This window comes from Musca domestica, unplaced genomic scaffold (genome assembly GCF_030504385.1).
Source record: "Musca domestica strain aabys unplaced genomic scaffold, Musca_domestica.polishedcontigs.V.1.1 26, whole genome shotgun sequence".
NCBI classification, from domain to species: Eukaryota; Metazoa; Arthropoda; class Insecta; order Diptera; family Muscidae; genus Musca; species Musca domestica.
The window spans coordinates 6,790,128-6,812,492 of record NW_026712283.1 but is presented as its reverse complement, the minus strand read 5'-3'; the positions used below and the strand labels follow the sequence as shown (position 1 = coordinate 6,812,492).

Below are 22,365 nucleotides of genomic sequence, written 5' to 3'. Positions count from 1 at the left end.
TTGTGATGGAATTCAAGCGTGATAGAGTGGTTTCTTTATATTTGGCTGGAAAACCATAAGTGGCTATCGTTAGAGCACTCCAGCATTTAAATGTGAATAAATATTTTGTGTCTCGTACCATCCCTCGTTACCGTGATGCTGGTACCGTATCTCGACGTCAAGGAAGTGGATGGAAGAAAACAGCAACATCAGTAGAAATGGTTCGAAAATAAAGAAACGACTTGATCTAAATCGGCGTCGCAGTGGCCGAAAAATGGCTCGTGAGCAAATATTGAAGAATGAGTTTCTTATCCCACCCTGTATATAAATGGGTAGTGACTGACTGACTACGACTAGACAAAACGGCTGAACCTAGAATTTTAAAATTTTGCCAGTGTTTGTGCTTAGGGATGTGATTTGTAATAAACGCGTACGAATAATGTACTAAAAATTGAGTATTTTGTATCGGACAAACGGAACGAGCTAGAATTCTGAAATTTGGAATGAGAGTCGTTGATGGAGTGCACGATAGATGTACCATGGGGGTTTTTGGAAATTCGAAATTAATGTTACAAAATTTTCTAAAATGGTACGGAACTACAAAAATGGTACCATTTGGTATTGTGTGAACGGATAAAGCCAAAACGAATAAAAAAGCAGATACGTTCTGCCGGGCCAAACATTTAACACCCTCCACCATTTAGAAATTAATTGAAAAATTTCAAACACTACAATTGTACGAAAAGTACTAAATAGCATTAAATTTGGTGCTGGGTGAAGGAATCGGTTCACTTCTTCTAGTACCTCCTGTACTCGTAAAGCGCGAAATTAATATCCGATTCCATTCCGACTTGGTACGTCTCAATATTTCCAAAAACACAAGTTCTCTTATAATATGGTAGAGATCGGACCTTTCCTTCTGGTAGCTCCCCCACAAAGGCACAAAGTTTTGAATAACCAAAACTATTATAAAATCCGAAACAAGCATCTGATCTATTCATACTTCACACATCCCATTACTTTCACTAACACAAGATCTCCTCTGAAGATGGAATATATCGGTCCACTCCTTCTGGTACCTCTCCCACAAAGATTAAAGGTGGAATACCCACGAAGTTCATAAAACGCAAAATTAACCCAATTCCGTTCAGATTTGGCACATCTCAATATTTTCATCAACACAAGATCTGTTATAAAGATGGTAGAGATCGGACTATTTCGTTTGGTATCTCCCACACATAGGGTTCAAGATTTTGAAAAACAAAACGCTCAAAGAAATAAACGAAATAAACACCCAATTCTCTTCCAATTTCACACATCCAAACATTGTTGCTAACTCAAGATCTGCTGTGAAGATGGAATATGTCGGTCTCCTCCTTCTGGGACCTCACTCAATTTTCAATAGTTTTATCTGTCTTAACTTGTGAAACAAGTCACCGATTCTTTACAACTTGTTATATCTAAATATTTGTCCAATCATATATCTGATACGAATATGGAATTAGTCGGAATTTATGATTTCGCATAGAATTATATATAAATGTTCGTTGTAATTTCGCCAATACCAATATTTTTATCTGCATTAGATGAAATATGAAAATGGAACACTCCGGTCGACAATATCTGGTACCTCAAGATCACATATCTCATATAAAGTGAACGAAGTAGCCAATATAGACCAAACCTGGCACGTCGCAATATTTATATCATATTTATTTAGGTCTGATATGAAATGGTCAAAATTGGCCCATTGCTTTGGAACCTACTTCATAGAGGGTCAAAATTTTGAATAATCATAATAGAAGTCAAAATATATTTAAATAATCGACATTTGGCTGAGCATATACATCTGTCGGCAAACCCGGCCTATACTTTATAACTTGATTTTTTTATTTTATTAGTTTTAGCACTTAAAAATACCTCCCATTGATATGTAGCTAAATACGTTTTCTTCATCAATTTGTTTTCCATTTTGTTCCGTTTCAGATGCTGGTAAATTGGTTTACGATTTGCCTCGTCGCAATACTATTAATAGTGACCCATGGAAGTGAGAGAAAATGCCCGGTGGAGTGTACGTGTGGCCTGGATGAGGAGAAACGCTTTCAAACTGTTTGCACAAAAGGTAAGCGAGTCCTTCAATACATTTACACTCACCCGCCCACATCTACAATATTAGCCATAATTACCAGCAAATAATTTATATTTGAAAGCAGCAACAACAACAACAAAAACAACAAAGTGTAAAAGGAAAATGTGATTATAAATAATGTAGGGCATAGAGTAGAGAAGTAGGAGGAGAATGAAAGAACTTGGTAAAATAAAGACATTAAAATAAAGCAATTACAAACGGAAACGGAACAAACAAAAGTAAAATAGAAAGCAGAAGAAGAAGAGAAAAGCAGAGGATATAAAACGTTTTAAATGGATAATTATTTGTATGGCAAACGGAAAATGAACAGTGATGGGGGAAAATAAAACAGCAAGGGAACAATGGTCAGGAGGTAGGAGTGTATTAGGAGACCATTTAGCTTAAGAAGAAGGCTGTACATCAAGAAACTTTATTTAACATAGAAACATTCCTAGAAAAAAATTGAAACCCATCACAAGGGCCACGTCAATGTTTAAAAGGAAATCCAAAGTTTTTTGTTCCCACCGACCGTCTTCAAATACAACTAATGATAATTTTATGCATCTCCTTTTTTTAGCTATTTAACATTGAAGGTGTTAGCTTGTAAAATAATGTAAAAAGTGGCACAACATCATTCAAAGCATCAAATTTTTTTTACAAAAAAAAAAAAAAAAAATAAATAAATAAATAAATTTAAATCCTCAATGCCACCATAAAACTCATTCCCAGCATTTGAGTTTCATAAAAAATGGATGGGTTGTTCAGGGTAAATCTCGACAAAAAATATTTTTTTCAAAGGAAGACTGTTGGCTTTTGACAAAAAATGGATGTAGTTTTTTTCCATGGAAAGCCTTTTGGACTTTTTTTAAGTGAAACCCCTGCAGCGCCAATGTTTGTTCTCTGGCATTATATGTTTTTATTTTCGTGGAAATTGTTTTGATCTGTTCTTCAAAAGGAACTTGGTTTTATTGCTGTGGAATTTATTCATCAATGAATTTATAGACAGGAATTATGAAATTGCATATCCATGCCATGACTTTTTGTCAGGAGTGTGGACGATTTTTATACCCTACTCCACATTGTGGTAAAGGGTGCAATTTTATTGTGCACTTGTTTGTAAAATTGAGAAGGAAAAGAGATAGACCCATAGTTACTTTTGAGGATCTTCATAGAATCACTTTCTGAGTCGATTAATGCATGCCAGTCCGTCCGTCCCTCTGTCCATGTATTTTTGTGACCAAGATGCAGGTCGCATTTATTATCCGATTAAGATGAAATTTTCCAAATTTTATTTGTTTGGCCGAAGGACGAACCCTATTGAAATTAGTGAGAATCGGTTCAAATTTATATATAGTTCCCATGTGCACCAAATGGCCAATATTATTCTAAATGATCTGCATTTTGGAACATCCGACCAAATTGGAAATTGGTTCAGAAATAGCTATAGCTCCCATATACAGGGTGAGATAAAAAAACTGCAACAATGTCAAATGCCATATTGTTTACATTTTAATTTTTTATTTTATTAAATTAAAGAAAAATATCGGAAATAGCATCAAATTTTAGAATAAGTTTATATTTGTTCGAATTGGTCACCTTTGGCATAAATTATGGCCTTCAAACGGACAATAAAACCGTCACACGCTGTCCGAATATAGCTCTGCGGTATTTTGGTACATTCTCGCTAAGCGTTTGCTTGAGGTGATCGACACATTGGTATTTTTTAGTGTTAACCTTGCTCTTCAAAATACTCCAGACACAATAGTCCAACGGACTGGTAACCGGAGATTTTTGTGAACAACGTGCGCTGGAAAGAAAGCGAGGAACCTGATTTTGTAAACATTCTTGGGTGGCGCATTTATTTATTCTGATCCCACGGTTGATTAATACGAGCGGAGAGCGACCATCGGCTGTTATGGCGGCCCACACCATCACCATGGCCGGTTGACCTCTTTGGCAAGTAAAGACGATCATTTTGTTTGTTTACAAACTGCTGGGCAACGACGGTTTTCTCATCGTGGAAAACCAAATTCAGCAGTTCAAGACTTTCGGCCAACCGAAGCAACTCTTTAGCTATTTTGTGTCTATTTCCTTTCTATTGCGGTGCAAGTTCTTGCACTTTGTGGAATTTCAATAGGGTTACTCTGAGCTCTTTTTTTTTGATATTTGCCGAATGGATATGTTCAGCTCACGAGCCATTTGTCGGCCACTGCGACGGCCACAATCGATTAAGTCGATTCTTTTCTTTTCGAACCATTTCTGCTGATGTTGCTGTTTTCTTCCGACCACTTAATGGTAACGAGAGATGGTACGAGACGCAAAAAATTTATTCACATTTAAATGCTGGAGTGCTCTAACGATAGGCACTTGTGGTTTTCCAGCCAAATATAAAGAAATCACACTATCACGCTTGAATTCCATCACGAAAAACTTTTTTTTTGGGAAATTCTCACCAAAATGCTATTCTACGCTTGTAAACAATATAATGAGCTGTCACTGGAATAATTTAAACAGCTGTCGGACGAGTGGCTTAGAAATGACATTAGTCTGAAGTTGGTTGCAGTTTTTTCATCTCTCCCTGTATATCTTCTACCGATTTCGGGTTAATTGTGCACTAAGTGGCCAATATCAGTTGAAATGACCTGAATTTTTCACATCCGACCGAATTCAGTCTAAAAGCAAAGACATCAAATTTGGAGAAAATCGGTTCAGATATAGCTATAGCTCCCATATATATGTGTCATCCGATTTGTGGTTTTAAGTCCGTCACATACATAATAATGCCTTCGCAAAAATAATATTTGGTACCAAATAACTTATGGAGCTCAAAAATATCTCTGTCAAGTTTTATCGAAATCGCAAAAGATTAGGATAAAGCTGCCATATATATATATTTATCCGATGTCAGGTTTATTGTGCACAAAGTGGCTAATATCAGCTCAAGTGGCCTCAATTTTGGCAAGTATTTTGAATTTGGAGAAAATCGGTTTCATCCGATTTATGGTTTTAAGTCCCTCACAATCGCTTCTTATCAGATGTGAAATACAGCTCAGAAAAAATGTGTTTAAAACTTTGTTAAGATCGGTTCAGATCTTATCATTATGCCATATCAGGTTTATGGCTAATATAAGCCCAATCAAACTTAAAATACTCCAAACACATAGTGTTGAAAGGCATAATAAAATTCCTAGAACAATTAGATACTGCTAACTCAAAAACACAGGGTTATGATACTCTCTGGTAAATGAGTGATATCTACGTAGATACTGAGTTGCCTAATATTTCCTGCATTAATTATCTTACTAACTTTTAACTGATACTAAACATTTATGTTTTTTTCCTTTCTTGCAGGTGGCCTTTCACATTTTCCCTTCGAAAATATTGACAAGGATGTACAGGTCATTATTATCCAAGGACCAAGAAATTCCGTAACGATTGGTCAATTCTTGCGGAATTTTCTCAAGTTGGAAGAAATGCGTATAACCGATTCCAATGTACCCGTTATTGGACCGGAAAGTTTATGGGGTCTGCAGCATTTGAAAATTCTGGGTATGTAATATTTAGAGGGAAATATTAATGAGCTATGTCTATATGTCGCCGATACGAAACTAACTGCGAACGATAAAGACCGGTTCAAATTTTTAATGTAACCCAAAGAATTTTAAACTTTTTAAAAAGCTGGTTTGAAATGGGAAATGATTACTAAACTAATAACAAAGTGCGAAGAATTCAGCTGAAATTGATTTTCTTAAATTAATATCCAAAGACAAACTCAGCTATACCTGATTTTTTCAAAAGTATACCTACAAATATCATAGCCTTTATAAAAATCTCAGAATAAGCAATAGTTGTAAATCAAGCTTCAAATTTTGGCAATATTTACTTTTATGTCAGGGCTGTATTTTGTGCATGAATAAGGAGCTGTAGATCTAGGAAATTAGAACTCAATAAATATTTTTGGAAATTTTCGATCTCTTTTATACAAATTTGGCATATTCGGTAATAGATCATCGAGAGATGAAAAAACTGCAACCAATTTCAGACTTCTGTCATTTCGTAGCCACTCGTCCGACAGCTGTTAAAATTATTACAGTGATAGCTCATTATATTTTTTACAAGCGTACAAAAGCATTTTGGTGAGAATTTTCCAGAAAAAAAGTTATTAGTGATGGAATTCAAGCGTGATAGTGTGATTTTTTTATATTTGGCTGGAAAGCCACAAATGGCTATCGTTAGCACACTCCAGCATTTAAATGTGAATAAATCTTTTGTGATAAATCTCGTTACCGTGAGGCAGGTAGCGAAGTCCGACGTCGTGGAAGTGGACGGAATAAAACAGCAACATCAGCAGAAATTGTTCGAAAAGTAAAGAAGCGACTTGATCGAAACCTGCCTCGCAGTGGCCGAAAAATGGCTCGCGAGCTGAACATATCGCAATATTCTATTCGGTAAATATAGAAAAATTTCATCGGGGTAAAGCCATTGAAATTTCAAAAAGTGCAAGAACTTACATCGCAACTGAAAGAAAATAGATTCAAAAGAGGTAAAGAGTTGCTTCGCTTGGCCGAAAGTGGCGAACTGCCGAATTTGGTTTTTTGCTCCGATGAGAAAACATTCGTTGTTCAGCAGTTTGTAAAGAAACAGAATGATCCTGTTTACTTGCCAAAGAGATCAGCTGTAAACTGAAAATGTGCACCTTCGGTTGGCCACCAGAACTCAAACGCCGGCCGGCCATGGTGATGGTGTGGGCCGCCATAATTGCCGATGGTCGTTCTCCGCTCGTATTAATCGACCGTGGCATCAGAATAAATACCGAATATTATCGCGAAAATATTCTGGAGGGTGTATTAAGACCTTGGGCATGCAAACATTTTGGCCGCAGACCTTGAACATTCCAACAGGACTCAGCACCATTGCACTCAGCACGCGCCACCCAAGAATGGTTACTAAATGAGCTTCCTCGTTTCATTTCCAGCGCACAATGGCCACCAAAATCTCCGGATACCAATCCATTGGACTATTGTGTCTGGAGTATTTTGGAGAGCAAGGTTGGCATTAAAAAATACCAAAGTGTCGACCACCTCAAGCAAGCGCTTCAAGGGAATGGGACAAAATGCCGCAGAGCAACATTAGGACAGCGTGTGACGGTTTCATTGGCCGTTTGAAGGCCATAATTCGTGGCAAAGGTGACCAATTCGAACCAGTGTAAACTTATTCTAAATGCTATTTTCGACGTTTTTTGCTTTCATTCAATAAAATTTAAAAATTATGGCGTTTGACTTTGTTGCAGTTTTTTATCTCACCCTATATATTATTTATATCCACTCAACCAAAAAATTCATTCATTTTATAATTTCGCTTCCTAATTTATATTTTTTTCCAGACATTGTAAAAAGGTTTCCTCTGACAATCGTCATCTTTTTCCTACTTCATTACCAACTAATATTCTATAACAACAGAATTTACTGTTTATTATACTGATTATGGCTTTATTATCTACTATAAACAGTTACTAACTTTTTTATGGTCCTGCCATTTATTTTCGCTTGGCAGCAATAAAAAAAAATCAAATATTATGGTATTTGATTTTGCTCACGGTGTTTTTTATTTATTTAACTTTTGTTGCTTTCGATTATTTTCATAGAATTTATTTATTCTTTTTCTCAGAAAGCAATCACCAAGTCCGTATTAGCTAAAGTTCTTCCTCGTTTTAAGAAAAGAAAAAAAAAACAAAATGAAAAGTAAACAAATAATCCAAATCTAGGCCATTTTACAATCTAAAGGCAATCATCGGAACATTGTCGTCTTTTTTTCTGCATTTTAGGGGAGGCAAGACAAACAAACTGTTCTTCTATTTATTGCATTTGTTTACAACCTGCCGGCCTCTTTGCTGTCATTCTTGGCTAAATTGTCAATTTGATTTTAAATTTCTAAATTTTGTTTTGTCATTTCGAAATGTCAATAAACTGTCAGAAATGATTAGTCTAGGTGGGAGTCGTTTTTATTCATAGACATAAACTTTGCTATTCTTGATTACATTTGTTGGATATCATATAGTAAAATTCTGGCTCTCCATCTAGGATTGTATTTGCAGATTGGAATTTAGATTATTGAAATACCAAAATGTTATCATTGAAATACAAAATAAAAAAAACAACGTTTACATATTTTGCATTTCTTTAGAATTAAGGCTGTTGCCGTCTAAATGGTTTGCAATTTGCATTTAAACATTGTTGGGTGCGTCAATATGTAGTTCATGTGTATTCAATTATCTGTTGTACCTAAAAAAATAAAAAAATGGAAAATTTTTAGAAGACTGTTAAATTCTTTTTAAATATTAAAGGAATAATTAACAAATATTAGTAAATTGTTTAATATTTTTATCGTAGACTTTTTAAAATCCAAAAAGACTGAATTTTTTAATTCTTAAAATAATAAAAAAAATAAATAAACAAATTAAGGCTACAATTAAGATTTTTATACCCCACAACGCCATGTGTGGGGGGTATTATAAGTTTGAATGGGCCAAAAATTATGTAACACCTCGAAATATTGGTTTCCCACATATGAAAGAATATATGGATCTTCCTATCTCGCCGAGCAGAGTCTATCTAGCTATGTATGTCCGTCCGTCTGTTCATGTTAATTTACAGGTCGAAATTATGACCCGATCCTAGCATGGAGGTGAGATTGGGGTCAGAATAGAAGCCTCATAGAATTTGTTTTTTTTTTTTTTTTTTGTTATTTTTTTCCTCCACAGCTGTAATATGCACTCTGTAACAACAATATTTGGGGAAATATATCAAATACAGCTCAGAAATACATTTGCTAAATTTTATGAATATTGGTTCAGATTTGTATATATCTCCCATATATAACTTCGTCCGATTTACTTTTTATTGTGTACCAAAAGTCTAATATTTCACCAAATGGGATGGAATTTGGCACTTACGGCCGAATTGAGTCTAGAAGCTAGTATGTCAAATTTGGTGAGGATCGGTTCAGATATAGCTATAGCTCCCATATATACTGTTCATCCAATCTGTTATATTTGTTACCCACAGCCGTAATATGCACTCCGTAACAACGATATTCAGGGAAATATATCAAATACAGCTCAGAAATATCTTTGCCAAATTTTATCGAGATCGGTTCAGATTTGGATATAGCTCCCATAAATATTTTTATCCGTTTTCAAATTAATTGTGCACCAAATATTCAAGTTACTAATGCTTCGGCATTTTAAAAAGTTACAAATGCTTCGGCATATTTAGTCCTTTGAACATTAAATTATAATTATAATCATAGCGTGAATTCTCCCATAAAAACTTTTAACTGTTATGTGGAGCTCTACTAAATTAGCAAAGTGGTATAGGGTATCATAAAGTCGGCCCCGCCCGACTAGACTTTCTTTACTGGTTTTTATACCCTACAACACTATGTGTTGGGGGTATTATAAGTTTGATTGGGCCAGAATTTATGTAACACCTCGAAATATTGGTTTCCCACATAGGAAAGTATATATGGATCTTCCTAGCTCGCCGAGCTGAGTGGATCTAGCTATGTATGTCCGTCGGTCCGTCTGTCTGTCTGTCCGTCTGTCCATGTTAATTTGTAATCACGCTACAGGTCGCAATTATGGCCCGATCCTAACGAAATTTTGCACGAAGGTGGGGTTAGGGCTAGAATAGAAGCCTATTTCTTTTGGAGATGATCGCCAAATGTTTAGGGGTTGAAATGGACCAAATACTGAAAAAATGTCTGATTTTGCAGTAGCTATACAGGTCGCAATTATAGACCAATCGACGCGGAATTTCGCAAGTAGCTAGAGTTTAGGGCGGGGAAGAAGTCTACCAATTTGGGTGGTCATCGGATAATATTTAGAGGGTAAAATAGACCATATCTTTTATGTTGAAAAAATTCAAAAAATTTCATTAAACCGCGAATATTTTAAATCCCGGCGAAATCACAAAGCCATGTCAAGGTTACTTCTGATCTTTACATTGATGTTAACATCCAACAAATCGGATATATAGCAAAATATGTGCGATATATATGTCTATCAAAGAAGATATGCTTGAAAGATCTTTTATATGTCGAGAACGCCTGAACTGATTTCGACAGTTCTCATTAATTCAGAATGGCCTCTTGGCAGGAAAGAAAAAACGTCTAAAAAATCGCATAAAAATATATCTCTAAAGAAGAAAATATTGATTTTGTAAAATTTTCTCATATTTTTTCTATTTTGTCACATTTTTGGCATATTTTCATTTTGAATTAAACATTTGGTAATATTTCTACAGCTAACAAAACTAAGTAGTTAGGATATCAGGATATCATATACAGATCGCATTTATGGCCCGATCTTTACGAAATTTTGCATAGGGATAAGATGAGGGTCAGAATAGAAGCCTACTCTTTTTGGAGATGATCGCCATATATTTAGGGGTTGAAATTGACCAAAAAACTGCAAAATTGTCAGCAGGTCGTAATTATCGTCCGATCCTCACGCACATTTGGATAGGGATTACCGGACATTGCAAAAGCCAAGCAGTTTTGGATGGCCATCCAAAAATATTCAATGTCTGAAGGAGTTTGCCAACTTTTGTAGACAAAATACGAAAATGTCGATTCCAGTGACTTTTTGGAGAATTCACAAATACAGGAAAGACGCACTTCTGACTATTTCGTTAAGGCTGATTTCGTTGAAGAATATAGTCAAATGTCTGTATCTCATATAGATACGTTTCAGTCAAAAACCAATAATAAATGTTAATCTTTTGCCACTTCTGAGAGATTATAGGTCTTTGGGAAATATTGGTTCCAGATCTAGGAAGACCATTTACGTGCAACATCTACCAATAAATTGGAAATGAGCAATTTAGTTTAAGTTGCTATTATTCGAAAATTAGAGAACGAAACCTAATGGTTTCTTTTATTATTTGTCACAATATCTTGTGCAATTCTTTCGAGTATCTCGCCTATATAAACTGTATCGTTTATTATAGTGTTGTAGGGTATTGAACGGTCGGCCCCGCTCGACTGTAGCCTTTGCTTACTTGTTAATTGTTAACTTTTGTGAACTACCAAATATATGCTATTAGAATTTGCTAAGATTTTTTTTAAGGACTATGAAAAGTATAATCCTACGTTGGTTCAGAGTATTCTTTAAGGAACACTGTGGCTACATAAATTTCTATCAACGCTATAATTCGGATTTTTAAAAATATTTTTAAGAACCAATATTTGATTCACTGAATTTAGAATTGTTATGATATTTTTTAGCTCAATAAAAAGGATGATCCTGTATTGTTAAATAATGTTTTTCTAGGACCATTAAAAATTTATATTCAAAAGACTATTCTCACAAAGTTTAAAAGAGTACATTTTCAAGGGCTATAAGGGTATTAAACTCGGATTTTGGAAAATTATTTTTCAAGGAGTAATAATGCAGTTCATATGCAATTTCTAGAATTTTTTTTAACTATAATCGTAGAGTCTTTTAAAGTAGTTTTTATATTTACTTAGATTAATTTTAATGAATACTGCATTAACATAAAATCGCTTAAACAAAAACATTCAATCCTTTGGAAATCCCCTTTTCTTTAACTTAATACAAATTATATGTATTTCCACATTTCCTCAATGGATATTAACGTATATTCTTTATTCTTCTTTTTCCTTTTCCTCTCTATTTTCATGTAATGCCGCCCAATTGGATATAAATGTGGTTATGGATCTGGCAATCATACGAACGAATAATTTCAACGCATACATGTGTGGCCGATTTATAATTGTACATCTGTATTGGAATCTGAAAAAAAAAACACACACACAATTGAATGTTTGTTATTTTTGTGCGTTAAAATAAATGAAAACCAAACCGTCAATGTCGTTGTTAACTGTGGCACATTTTCTTCATGATCTCCATTCACCAACACCATTATCATTACCATCATCGTCGTCGTCATCATCGTTGTCGTTGTTGGCATTCTGGACCTGGACGTTATTTAAAATACCACCAACATTGTCGTCCTCATCAACGCCTCATCATCTTTATGGTTGCTGTGGTTTTGTATGGCGTTGATTTAACGTGTCCGTTGGCATCATTGTTGTCATGATTACCATTCTTCTTCTTCTGCTGCTGCTCATTGGAAATGACGAATAACAACAACATACAATTGAAAAAATGCAGATTTCTCCCGGAATAACATTTCACTGGTACAACAGAGTCATTTTCGTGGACAAAATAACTTGCTGGAATTGGATTTATCGAAAAATAAAATAATTACCATGGCCAGTTCGGTATTTTGTAATTTAACGGTAAGTGGTATGAAGAAACAAAATAACAACAGCAACAACAAAATAACTGAGTAAAAATTTTGTAAATTACAATAGAGAAGCAGGGAATTTAACGTGGGATAAAAAAAAAAACAAGGACTACAAACTAATAATTAAGAAATTTTAAGGAAAGATTTTTTAAGAACATTTTTTAAGGACCATAATACGAATAGTCTTGGATTTTTATAAAGTATTTTACCTCAAAAAATTCCAAAATATATTTTAAGAACCAACAGACAGATAATCGTAGAATTTTAAAGAATATTTTTTTTTAGGGCCATAAAAGGTGTGGATTTTTGAAAGAATATTTTTTCAAGCACTATAAGATGCGTGGATTTTTGAAAGAATATTTTGTCAAGGACCATAAGATGCGAGGATTTTTGAAAGAATATTTTTTCAAGGACCAAAATATGTGTGGATTTTTGAAAGAATATTTTTAAGGACCATAAGATGTGTGGATTTTTGAAAGAATATTTTTTCAAAGACCAAAAGAGGCGTGGATTTTTGAAAGAATATTTTTTCAAGGACCATAAAAGGTGTAGATTTTTTAAATTAAATTTTTGCAAGGACCATAAGAGGTGTGGATTTTCGGAAGAATATTTTTTCAAGGACCATAAGAGGCGAGGCGTGGATTTTTTAAATAATACTTTTTTAAGGATCATAAGAGGCTTGGATTTTTTAAATAATATATTTTCAGGGATCATATAAGCGTGGATTTCTTTAAGAATATTTTTTCATGTACCATAAGCGGCGTAGATTTTTGAAAAAAATTTTTCAAGGACCATAAAGGTGTGGATTGTTGAAAGAATATTTTTTCAAGGACCATAAAAGTCGTGGATTTTTGAAAGAATATTTTTCAACGACCATAAGAGGCGTGGATTTTTCAAAGAATATTTTTTTAGAAGAATAATTTTTCGAAGACTGTAAGAGGCCTGAATTTTTTTAAGATTTTTTTGCGAGATTCAACTGGCTAATAATGGTGGATTTTTGAAAGAATATTTTTTCAAGGACCATAAGATACGTAGATTTTTTTAAGCATTTTTTTGCGAGGTCCATTTGCCCAATAATCGTGAATTTTTGAAAGATTATTTTTAAAAGGACAAACTGACCAATAAATGTAGATTTTTGAAATAATATTTTTTTAGAACCATAAAAGGCATGGATTTCACAAAGAATATTTTTGCAAGGTCCTACTGGCCAATAATCGTGAATTTTTGAAAGAATATTTTTTTAAGGATTTTTTCAAGGACCAATAGTTAGACCTGTAATAGCGGATTTTTTAAAAATATTTTTTCAATGATCAACAGACAAATAATCTTGGTTTTTACACCCTTAACCATATGGCTACAGAGGGTACACGGCCAAAACCTGCCTCATCGAAATAACTGTTTTAAACCCTTGATCTGTGTGAACCAGATCCGTTTCAGGACACTTGGAGTCGATCTAGGGCCGAACTTTGAATACCCTCCACCATTTGGAATGAATTTAGTAATTTTGAAAAAAATTAAATCCGTTAAAAATTCTGTTTAAATCTTAAAAATACCGAATATAGCCATTATATTTGGGGCTATACGATGACGTGAACCTGTATAGGCATAAGTCATTACAATACTCAAATGCGAAACTTAAAAAAAAAAAATCGGTGAATAATGTAGCTATACCGAATAAAGGGAGGTACCATTATATGCGAATATACCAAAATGTGGACCTGCACAGACAATTTTATGTCCTAGGCTGTAGTATCCCTTACGAACTTCAAATACCAAATTTGAAACAATTTCGGCACATAAAATCATCAAAATACCGAATATCGGAATGTACCATCATATGACGGCTATACCAAAACGTGGACCTGCTCAGACAATTTTCTATCTTAGGCTGCAGCATCCCTTACAAACTTCAAATACAAAATTTGAAACAATTCCACTTAATAATGCCGCTTAAATAACCAAAATTCCAAAATAAGAAGAACGTGGACCTGCACAGACAATTTTCTGTCATAGGCTGTAGCATCCATTACGAACTTCAAATACAGAATTTGAAACAATTCTGTTGAATAATGTCGCTAAAATCACAAAAATACCGAAAGCCTACATCACCCATTTTAGAGGGTATAAAAATATATCCTCAAGCGGGATTGTTTCCAATTTTTTTAGGAGATCTATATATCAAAAGTTGTAGATTTTTAGGTATCCATGATAAAAACCGTAAATTTGTGATTTTTATAAATACGATTTTTCAGGGTTTAAAAACACTAACCCTCCAAATTTTTCCATCCAGAAAGGGGCTCAGAGGTCTTCAGTCTCTAGAAGAAGACCTATCAAAAGTATTCGGTATATGCAAGCCCCATGAAAGGTCTTTTCTCTCAACAAGACCCATAGGAGGCCTTTTGGAACAACAACTCCTATAGAAGGTGTTCTGTCTTATGAAGATTTTTGGCACAGGTCCCGCTCATAGTTGTTATTTTTCAACACCCTCTTAGTTCCGAATAAATCAGCATTTCATGAAAAAAAATTCCCAAATATTTAAAAACACTAACCCTCCAAATTTTTCCATCCAGAAAGGGGCTTAGGGGTCTTCTGTCTCCAGAAGAAGACCTATCTAAAGTGTTCGGTATATGCAAGCTCCATAAAAGGTCTTTTCTCTCAACAAGACCCATAGGAGGCCTTTTGGAATAACAACTCCTATAGAAGATGTTCTGTCTTATATAGATTTTTGGCACAGGTTCCGCTCATAGTTGTTATTTTGAAACACCTCCTTAGTTACGAATAAATCAGCATTTTATGAAAAACAAATCTTCCCAAATAATCACCCTTCGCAAGCATGCATTGCGCAACAACCTTCGTAATCTTCCATTAATCTTCGAAATTCAATCAGAGAAAAAAAATCTCAACATGATATCAACTGCATTCTTCATGTCCCTGGAGTCGGTCAAACGCGGGGAGGGTATTATTTGCCAATGACATCACTTCACGCCACCTATATAAATTCCACACTCATATTCTTATGCACATGTCCTTTGATGCATTCCACAACAGGACCCAACAAGACCAACATGTGAGTCCTTTGCTGCAGTAGCATAAAAATAATTCAATGCGGTTAAGAGAGATAAAAACAGCATATCCTTAATATCTTGATATTGTTTTCTGAAAATGAGATTTAATGCAACTACTAAGGGATTTTTTCAATTTACTGACAATATTAAATCATACTCGTTTATCTTCATAACATTGTCGCACACTCTCGGCAAGGATGGTCTCAATTTTATTTTGGGAAGGGGGTCGAGCGACGTGGAGGTGGAAAACAAATTTTAATCCTTACAAAAAAGTTTTCATGCATGAGCATGTGTGAGTGTGTTATTGTGTGTATGTTGAAAACTTTCAAGTATATTAAGGGCATTTTTTCAATTTTCTTCTTTCTTTGTGTTATTTATGAGTAAAGCTTCTGGGGAAAATGTTCAGATTATGTTGTGCACTTTGCACCAGGAATGTCGAGGAGAAAAAAACGAAAGAAAGTAGTTGATGCTTTGTTCGTTTTTTTGCACGCACACACAAACAAGTTTTTTTTTTTTTTTGGTAAATGTATGACCCAATTAAAGTACATAAGTGGAAGTTTAAAAAATATATATTTTTTCTTCGTGTGTGTGGAAACTTGGTAAATTTAAACTACATATTTATATATTTTGTGAAGAAAGAGAAAACATGAAGAGATGATAACGAACAACGTGATTTAAGGGAAACAATTTAATTTGATTGTTACATTTACAAGATGGTCACTGGCCTAGGCATTTCGTAGAACATTTATAATGATTTATGATTTCCAAGCTGCTTTGATAAATGCAAAATCTTGTAACACAAGGAGTCTGAAATTGAAAATTCCTTTTGAGGATGAAAGCCATATAATGGTATCAGCGAATATTAGGGTTATATACAAGTTAAAACTAATGGAGCTAGTAATGAACTGTGTTGAAAGATCAGAAAAAAATATTTTATAATTTTAGAGAAAAAAAAAAACAAGTAAAAAAGCAGTAAGTTCGGCCCGGCCGAACTTTGAATACCCTCCACCATTTGGAACGATTTTGGCAATTCTCAAAAACAATAAAATCCCTTAAAAATTCTGTTAAAATCTTAAAAATAACGAATGTAGCTATATATTAGGGTACATACGACGACATGAACCTCCGTAGGTAATATTTGTCATAATCCATTACAATATTCAAATGCGAAACTTAAAAAAATCGGTTATAATGTCGATAAAATCAAAATACCGCATATCGGGAGGTACCGTTATATGGGGACTATACGAAGACGTTGACCTGCACAGACAATTTCCTGTTACAGGCTGTAGTATCTATTATAAACTTCAAATACAAAATTTGAAACAATTTCGGCGAATAAATTCGCTAAAATCATCAAAATACCGAAAATGGGGAGGTAACGTTATATGGGGGCTATACGAAGACATGGATCTGTACAGACAATTTTCTGTCATAGGCTCTAGTATCCATTACGAAATTCAAATTCCAAATTTGAAACTAATGCGGTGAATAATGTCGCTAAAATCATCAATATACCGATTATTGGGAGGTACCTTTATACCTTTATATGGGGGGTGGACCTACATGGCCCATTTTCAATACCAAAAGTCCTGCAGACAAAACATACATTTGAGCAAAATTTTATCAGTATCAAAATACCGAATATCGGGAGGTGCTGTTTAATGGAATCTATACGAAGACGTGGACCCGCTTAGAGAATTTTCTGACACAGGTTGTAGTACCCATTAGGGACTTCAAATACGACATTTGAAAGAATTCCGGTGAATAATGTCTATACAAAGACGTTGACCTGCACAGATAGGGGCTATATAAAAAGGTTGGCTCATATGCATTGTTTTCTGTCAGGGAATATAGACCTATTATCAACACCAAATACCAATTTAAAAATAATGCCGACGAAAATGTGCTAAAATCGTGATAATAACGAACATCGGAAGGCACCATTATAGGGGGGTTATACGAAGATCTGGATTTGTACAGGCAGCTCTCTGTCATAGAAATGGGCATCTATTATGATCTCCAACAACCACATTTCAAATAAGTCAGGTGAAAGTCTTGAAAATACCGAATATCGAGAGGTACAGCTTTATTTGGGGCTATACTAAAAATTGGACAGTTCTCTGCAAAGATGTTTCTTATATACTGGTAATGCAATCTGCCAAACTACAGTAAATTCGGTATAAAATGGAGACCAAAACTTCCAAAGCACCTTAAAACTGCCAGTACAGTCACATGAGTGCTATATCAAAACGTGGACCTCTATAAAAGATTATCAATCTTATTTATTTCATTCTGAAGGTTTGACGCATTTTATTTAATTTCGTTTCAAATACTGTTATTTTCGACAATCGAAAAATTGTAAGAAAATCTGTGAATATTGTCACAAATTATAAATGCGAGGTAGTAACGACAAAGTGTGGACCCATATGTTACTCAACTGAATTCAACGGACTCCGACAGAGTTTTATAGGTAGGTTAAGACTGCTGTCATTTCTAAGCCACTCATCCGGTAGCTGTTAAAATTATTTCAGTGACAGCTCATTATATTGTATATAAGCGTACAAAAGCATATGGTGAGCATTTTCCAGAAAAAAGTTATTCCTGATGGAATTCAAGCGTGATTGTGTGATTTCTTTATATTTGGCTGGTTAACCACCAGTGGCTATGGTTACAGCACTCCAGCATTAAATATGAATAAATCTTTTGTGTCTCGTACCATCGCTCGTTATCGTGATATTGGTAGCGTATCCAGACGTCAAGGAAGTGGACGGAGGAAAACAGCAACATCAGCAGAAATGGTTCGAAAAGTAAAGAAGCGACTTGATCGAAACGCGCGTCGCAGTGGCCGAAAAACGGCTCGTGAGCTGAACATATCGCAATATTTCATTCGGCAAATGTCGAAAAATGAGCTCGGGGTAAAGCCATTGAAATTCCAAAAAGTGCAAGAACTTACACCGCAATAAAAAGAAAATTGACTCAAAAGAGCTAAAGAGTTGCTTTGATTGGCCGAAAGTGGTGAATTGCCGAATTTGGTTTTCTCCGATGAGAAAACATTCGTTGTCCAACAGTTTGTAAACAAACAAAATGATCGTGTTTACTTGCCAAAGAGGTCAGCTGAAAATGTGCACCTTCGATTCGCCACCAGAACTCAAGCGCCGGCCATGGTGATGGTGTGGGCCACTATAACAGTCGATGGTAGCTCTCCGCTCGTACTAATCGACCGTGGCATCAGAATAAATGCCGAATATTATCGAGAAAATATTCTGGACACGTAAACATTTTGGCCGCGGACCTTGGACATTCCAACAGGACTCAGCACCAGCGCACGCGCCACCCAAGAATGGTTACAAAATGAGGTTCCTCGCTTCATTTCCAGCTCGCAATATCCACCAAAATCTCCGGATACCAATCCGTTGGACTATTGTGTCTGGAGTATTTTGGAAAGCAAGTTTGGCACTAAAAAATACCAAAGTGTCGCCGGGAATGGGCCAAAATACCGCAGAGCAACATTCGGGCAGCGTGTGACAGTTTCATTTTCCGTTTGAAAGCCATAATTCGGGCCAACAAATTTTAGGAAATAAATGTAAAAACTATGGCTTTTGACTTTATTGCAGGGTGAGACTATACAGTTATGAAAGTGTAACATAAAAACGTGAAACTCTGTAGACAATTTTCTACTACAAGGATATTATCTATTGTGAAACTTTAACTCAAAATTTTAAAAAATTCCGTTGAAAATGTGGGTAAAGACCTAAAAATCCTAGGAGGTACGGCTATGCTGAGTTAAAATAAAAATTGACTTATGTAAACAATGTTCCGTCACTAGGTCTAATTTCCATTACAAAACTTTAAGTTCAGATTTTGAAACAAATCCGCTAGAAAATACGACTTAAATCGTAAAAATCCTGAGGTATTGTTGTATAGGGGGCTATAAAAAACGGAGACATATATAGACAATGTTCTGTTGCAGGTGTATATTAAGAACATAGGGAACATAATTTGAAGCAATTCCGTAGAAAATGTGTCTAAAATCGTCAAAATACCCAATATTGGGAGATACCGTTGTAGGGGTGCAACCAATATTGCCCATCCGCGAACTTGACCTTGCTGCAGACCAACGACACTTATGTACACAATTTCAGATTCTCATCTTATCGTTTGGACTTTTGCGTGATTGCAATAGACTGACGGAAGGATTTCTTTAGGTTAAGAGAATTTTACGCTGATCAGGAATATATAAGCTTTGTTGGGTCTTAAACGATTCTTTCGATGAGTTACAAACGGAGTGACAACCTTAATATACCCTCCATACCGTGTATGGTGAAGGGTATAAAGTATATTCTTCAACTTTAGTTCATTTAACAAAATTCAGTAATAGATTAATTTTTAATTTCCAAAAAATATCTCTGAAATATTAAACATTTTTAAAGCCACTCAATTTTAACTCCAAATATATACTTTGGTTAAATTATTAATATATTTTATCCGACATATTTTTTAAATGATTTTCATGACATTTTTGTAATTCTTCTTTAATACCAATTTGTTATAAAAACTCTTTCCTCCATCTTTCCAGGAATTACGACGTCTCAATTTGGCTGACAATTCAATTGGTGAATTGGTTCAACGCATATTTTTCATGTTGAGCAAATTGAAATATTTAGATTTGAGTGGTAATCCCCTGCAAGAGCTGCCGCCAGATGTCTTTCGCGATGTGCCAGTAAGTTTTCGGAGAACGCTCACAAAAATTCTTAACGCCATGCCACAATAATGACAATGTAATATTTCTTCTCATCATTTTTTTCTCGTTATTATTAAAGCAACTGAAAGTGTTCAAATGCCGCAACTGTCAGTTGAAGAAAATCAATCCTCAGCTATACAATTTATTGCCGCAATTGACTGAGCTCGATTTGGGAAGAAATGAGGTATGTAATGTTACGAAAAGATTTAGATGGATTTTTAATGTGAACATTTTTTTGCAATTCTCTTTTTTCTTGTCTCTTTTGCTCTCCCTTTTGGTTGAACAGTTTAAATTTCTTGACAAAGATGAATTTCGTGACATCAAACATTTGAGGAAACTTCAATTGGATGGTAATCAATTGTCTGTGGTTGTCGATGAACTATTTCGTTCACAGAAAAATCTCCAGCATTTGGGTAAGTTTTTGGAGAACATTCACACACACACACACCCTCTCATACATATTGAAAACCCAATGACCAATTTGTTTGACCCAAGAACCAACCAACCATTTTTACCCCGACTCCTCCTCAAGTCAACATTGAAACAACAAAATTTTTATGTTGACACAAAGTTTTCGCATAAGAAATTATTTTAAGAGATTTTTAGGGGAAACTTTTAAATAATTTTTTTCTTAGCTTTGCTAAATATTCGGTTAGTTTTTGGGTTGGTTATTGGGTTTTAGGATTGTGGTTGTGGCATCAATTCATCAGTGCACAGTGGGCCTTAAATGAAAAAAAAATGTTATAAAAAAAATTTAAATTTAATTTTATTTTAATTTTTGGCACTTAAATACGATATGCAAATTTTTTTTAGTTTTAAAGAATAAAAATTATAAAGGAGGATTGGCAGATGGTAATATTCTGAGTAGAAAAATTGTGGATTCAAAATATTTCTCTTTTGTAATACTGAGAATCTGAATTTTTATACCCTCAGACATAGTTTGACGCAGCCAAAAATGTCTAATAGATTCAAAAATGGGTTGAAGTTTTGGAAATTCGAACAATTTTTATACCTCAGTCGTATGGCTCTCTTGTAATACTGAGAATCAGATTTTTTATACCTTCAGCCAGACAGGGCATATATCATTTGATACAGCCAAAAAATGCCTAATAGATTTAATGGTTGTACACCATCGATCTCTTTGGACCAAATCCATTTCAGGACATTTTGAGTCGATCTAGGATTCTCTGTTCGTCCATCTGTCTGTCCGCCTGGCTGGCTGGTGCGCACGATAACTCTCGAAGGGAGTATCTGATTTGGTCCAAACTTAAAACATCGTATAAATCATTTGATATGGCCAAATCATACCTCATAGAAATAATGGTTGTACACCATCGGTCTCTTTGAACCAAATCCATTTCAGGATATTTGGAATCGATCTAGGATTGTCCATCCGTCTGTCTATCCGCCTGGCCGCGAAGCGAGTATCCGATTTGATCCAAACTTTATACATTTTAATATTATTATCTAGCTTTTATCGAGTTCAGAGATGGACAGTATCGATCCTCTCCTTCGTGTACTTCCCCCATAAAAGCTGACAGCTAGGGTATAAAAAAGGTTGAAATTTTGGAAATTGGAACAATTTTTATACCTCCGTCATATGGCTAGAGAGGGTATATATCATTTCATACAGCCAAAACTTGCCTCATCGAAATAACAGATTTAGACCCTAGGTCGCTTTGGAATTCGTTTCAGGACATTTGTAGTCGATCTAACGATGTCCCTCCGTCTGTCTGTATTTTTTGGCTGGTGCGCACGATAACTTTCGAAGGGAGTATCCGATTTGGTCCAAACTTGGTACATCGTAATATGCTTATCATACTTAGATCAAGTTCGGATTCTGGTACCTCTCACACAAAATGTCAAAATTTCCAATAAAAAACCATTTACTGCAAAGAAAGCTCCAACTTTGCGAATCCTTATCTTTACATCAGTGCTACATCAGGTGCGATAATGGACAGTATCGGTCCACTCTATCAAGTACCTCCCCCACAAAGGGTCAATATTTTGAATAATAATAATTTTTATAAAGTATGATGTGAATGTCCGATACTTTCAAATTACACACATCACAATATTTTTCTTAACCCAAGGTCTGGTGTGAAGATGGAATATATC

At 34.9% G+C, this 22,365-nt stretch overlaps 1 protein-coding gene across 1 annotated transcript in view; it reads left to right on the top strand.

The window, feature by feature from the left end:
• Nucleotides 1-1,965: 1,965 nt before the first annotated feature.
• The window catches only part of LOC101887838 (leucine-rich repeat-containing protein 15), a 53,490-nt gene continuing 33,090 nt past the window's right edge, over nucleotides 1,966-22,365 (top strand). The window contains exons 1-6 of the mRNA XM_011292476.3: nucleotides 1,966-2,101; nucleotides 5,459-5,656; nucleotides 12,303-12,430; nucleotides 20,083-20,226; nucleotides 20,327-20,431; nucleotides 20,534-20,660. Of these exons, the coding sequence (XP_011290778.1) occupies nucleotides 1,966-2,101; nucleotides 5,459-5,656; nucleotides 12,303-12,430; nucleotides 20,083-20,226; nucleotides 20,327-20,431; nucleotides 20,534-20,660 (838 nt within the window). The remainder of the gene's footprint in view (nucleotides 2,102-5,458; nucleotides 5,657-12,302; nucleotides 12,431-20,082; nucleotides 20,227-20,326; nucleotides 20,432-20,533; nucleotides 20,661-22,365) is intronic.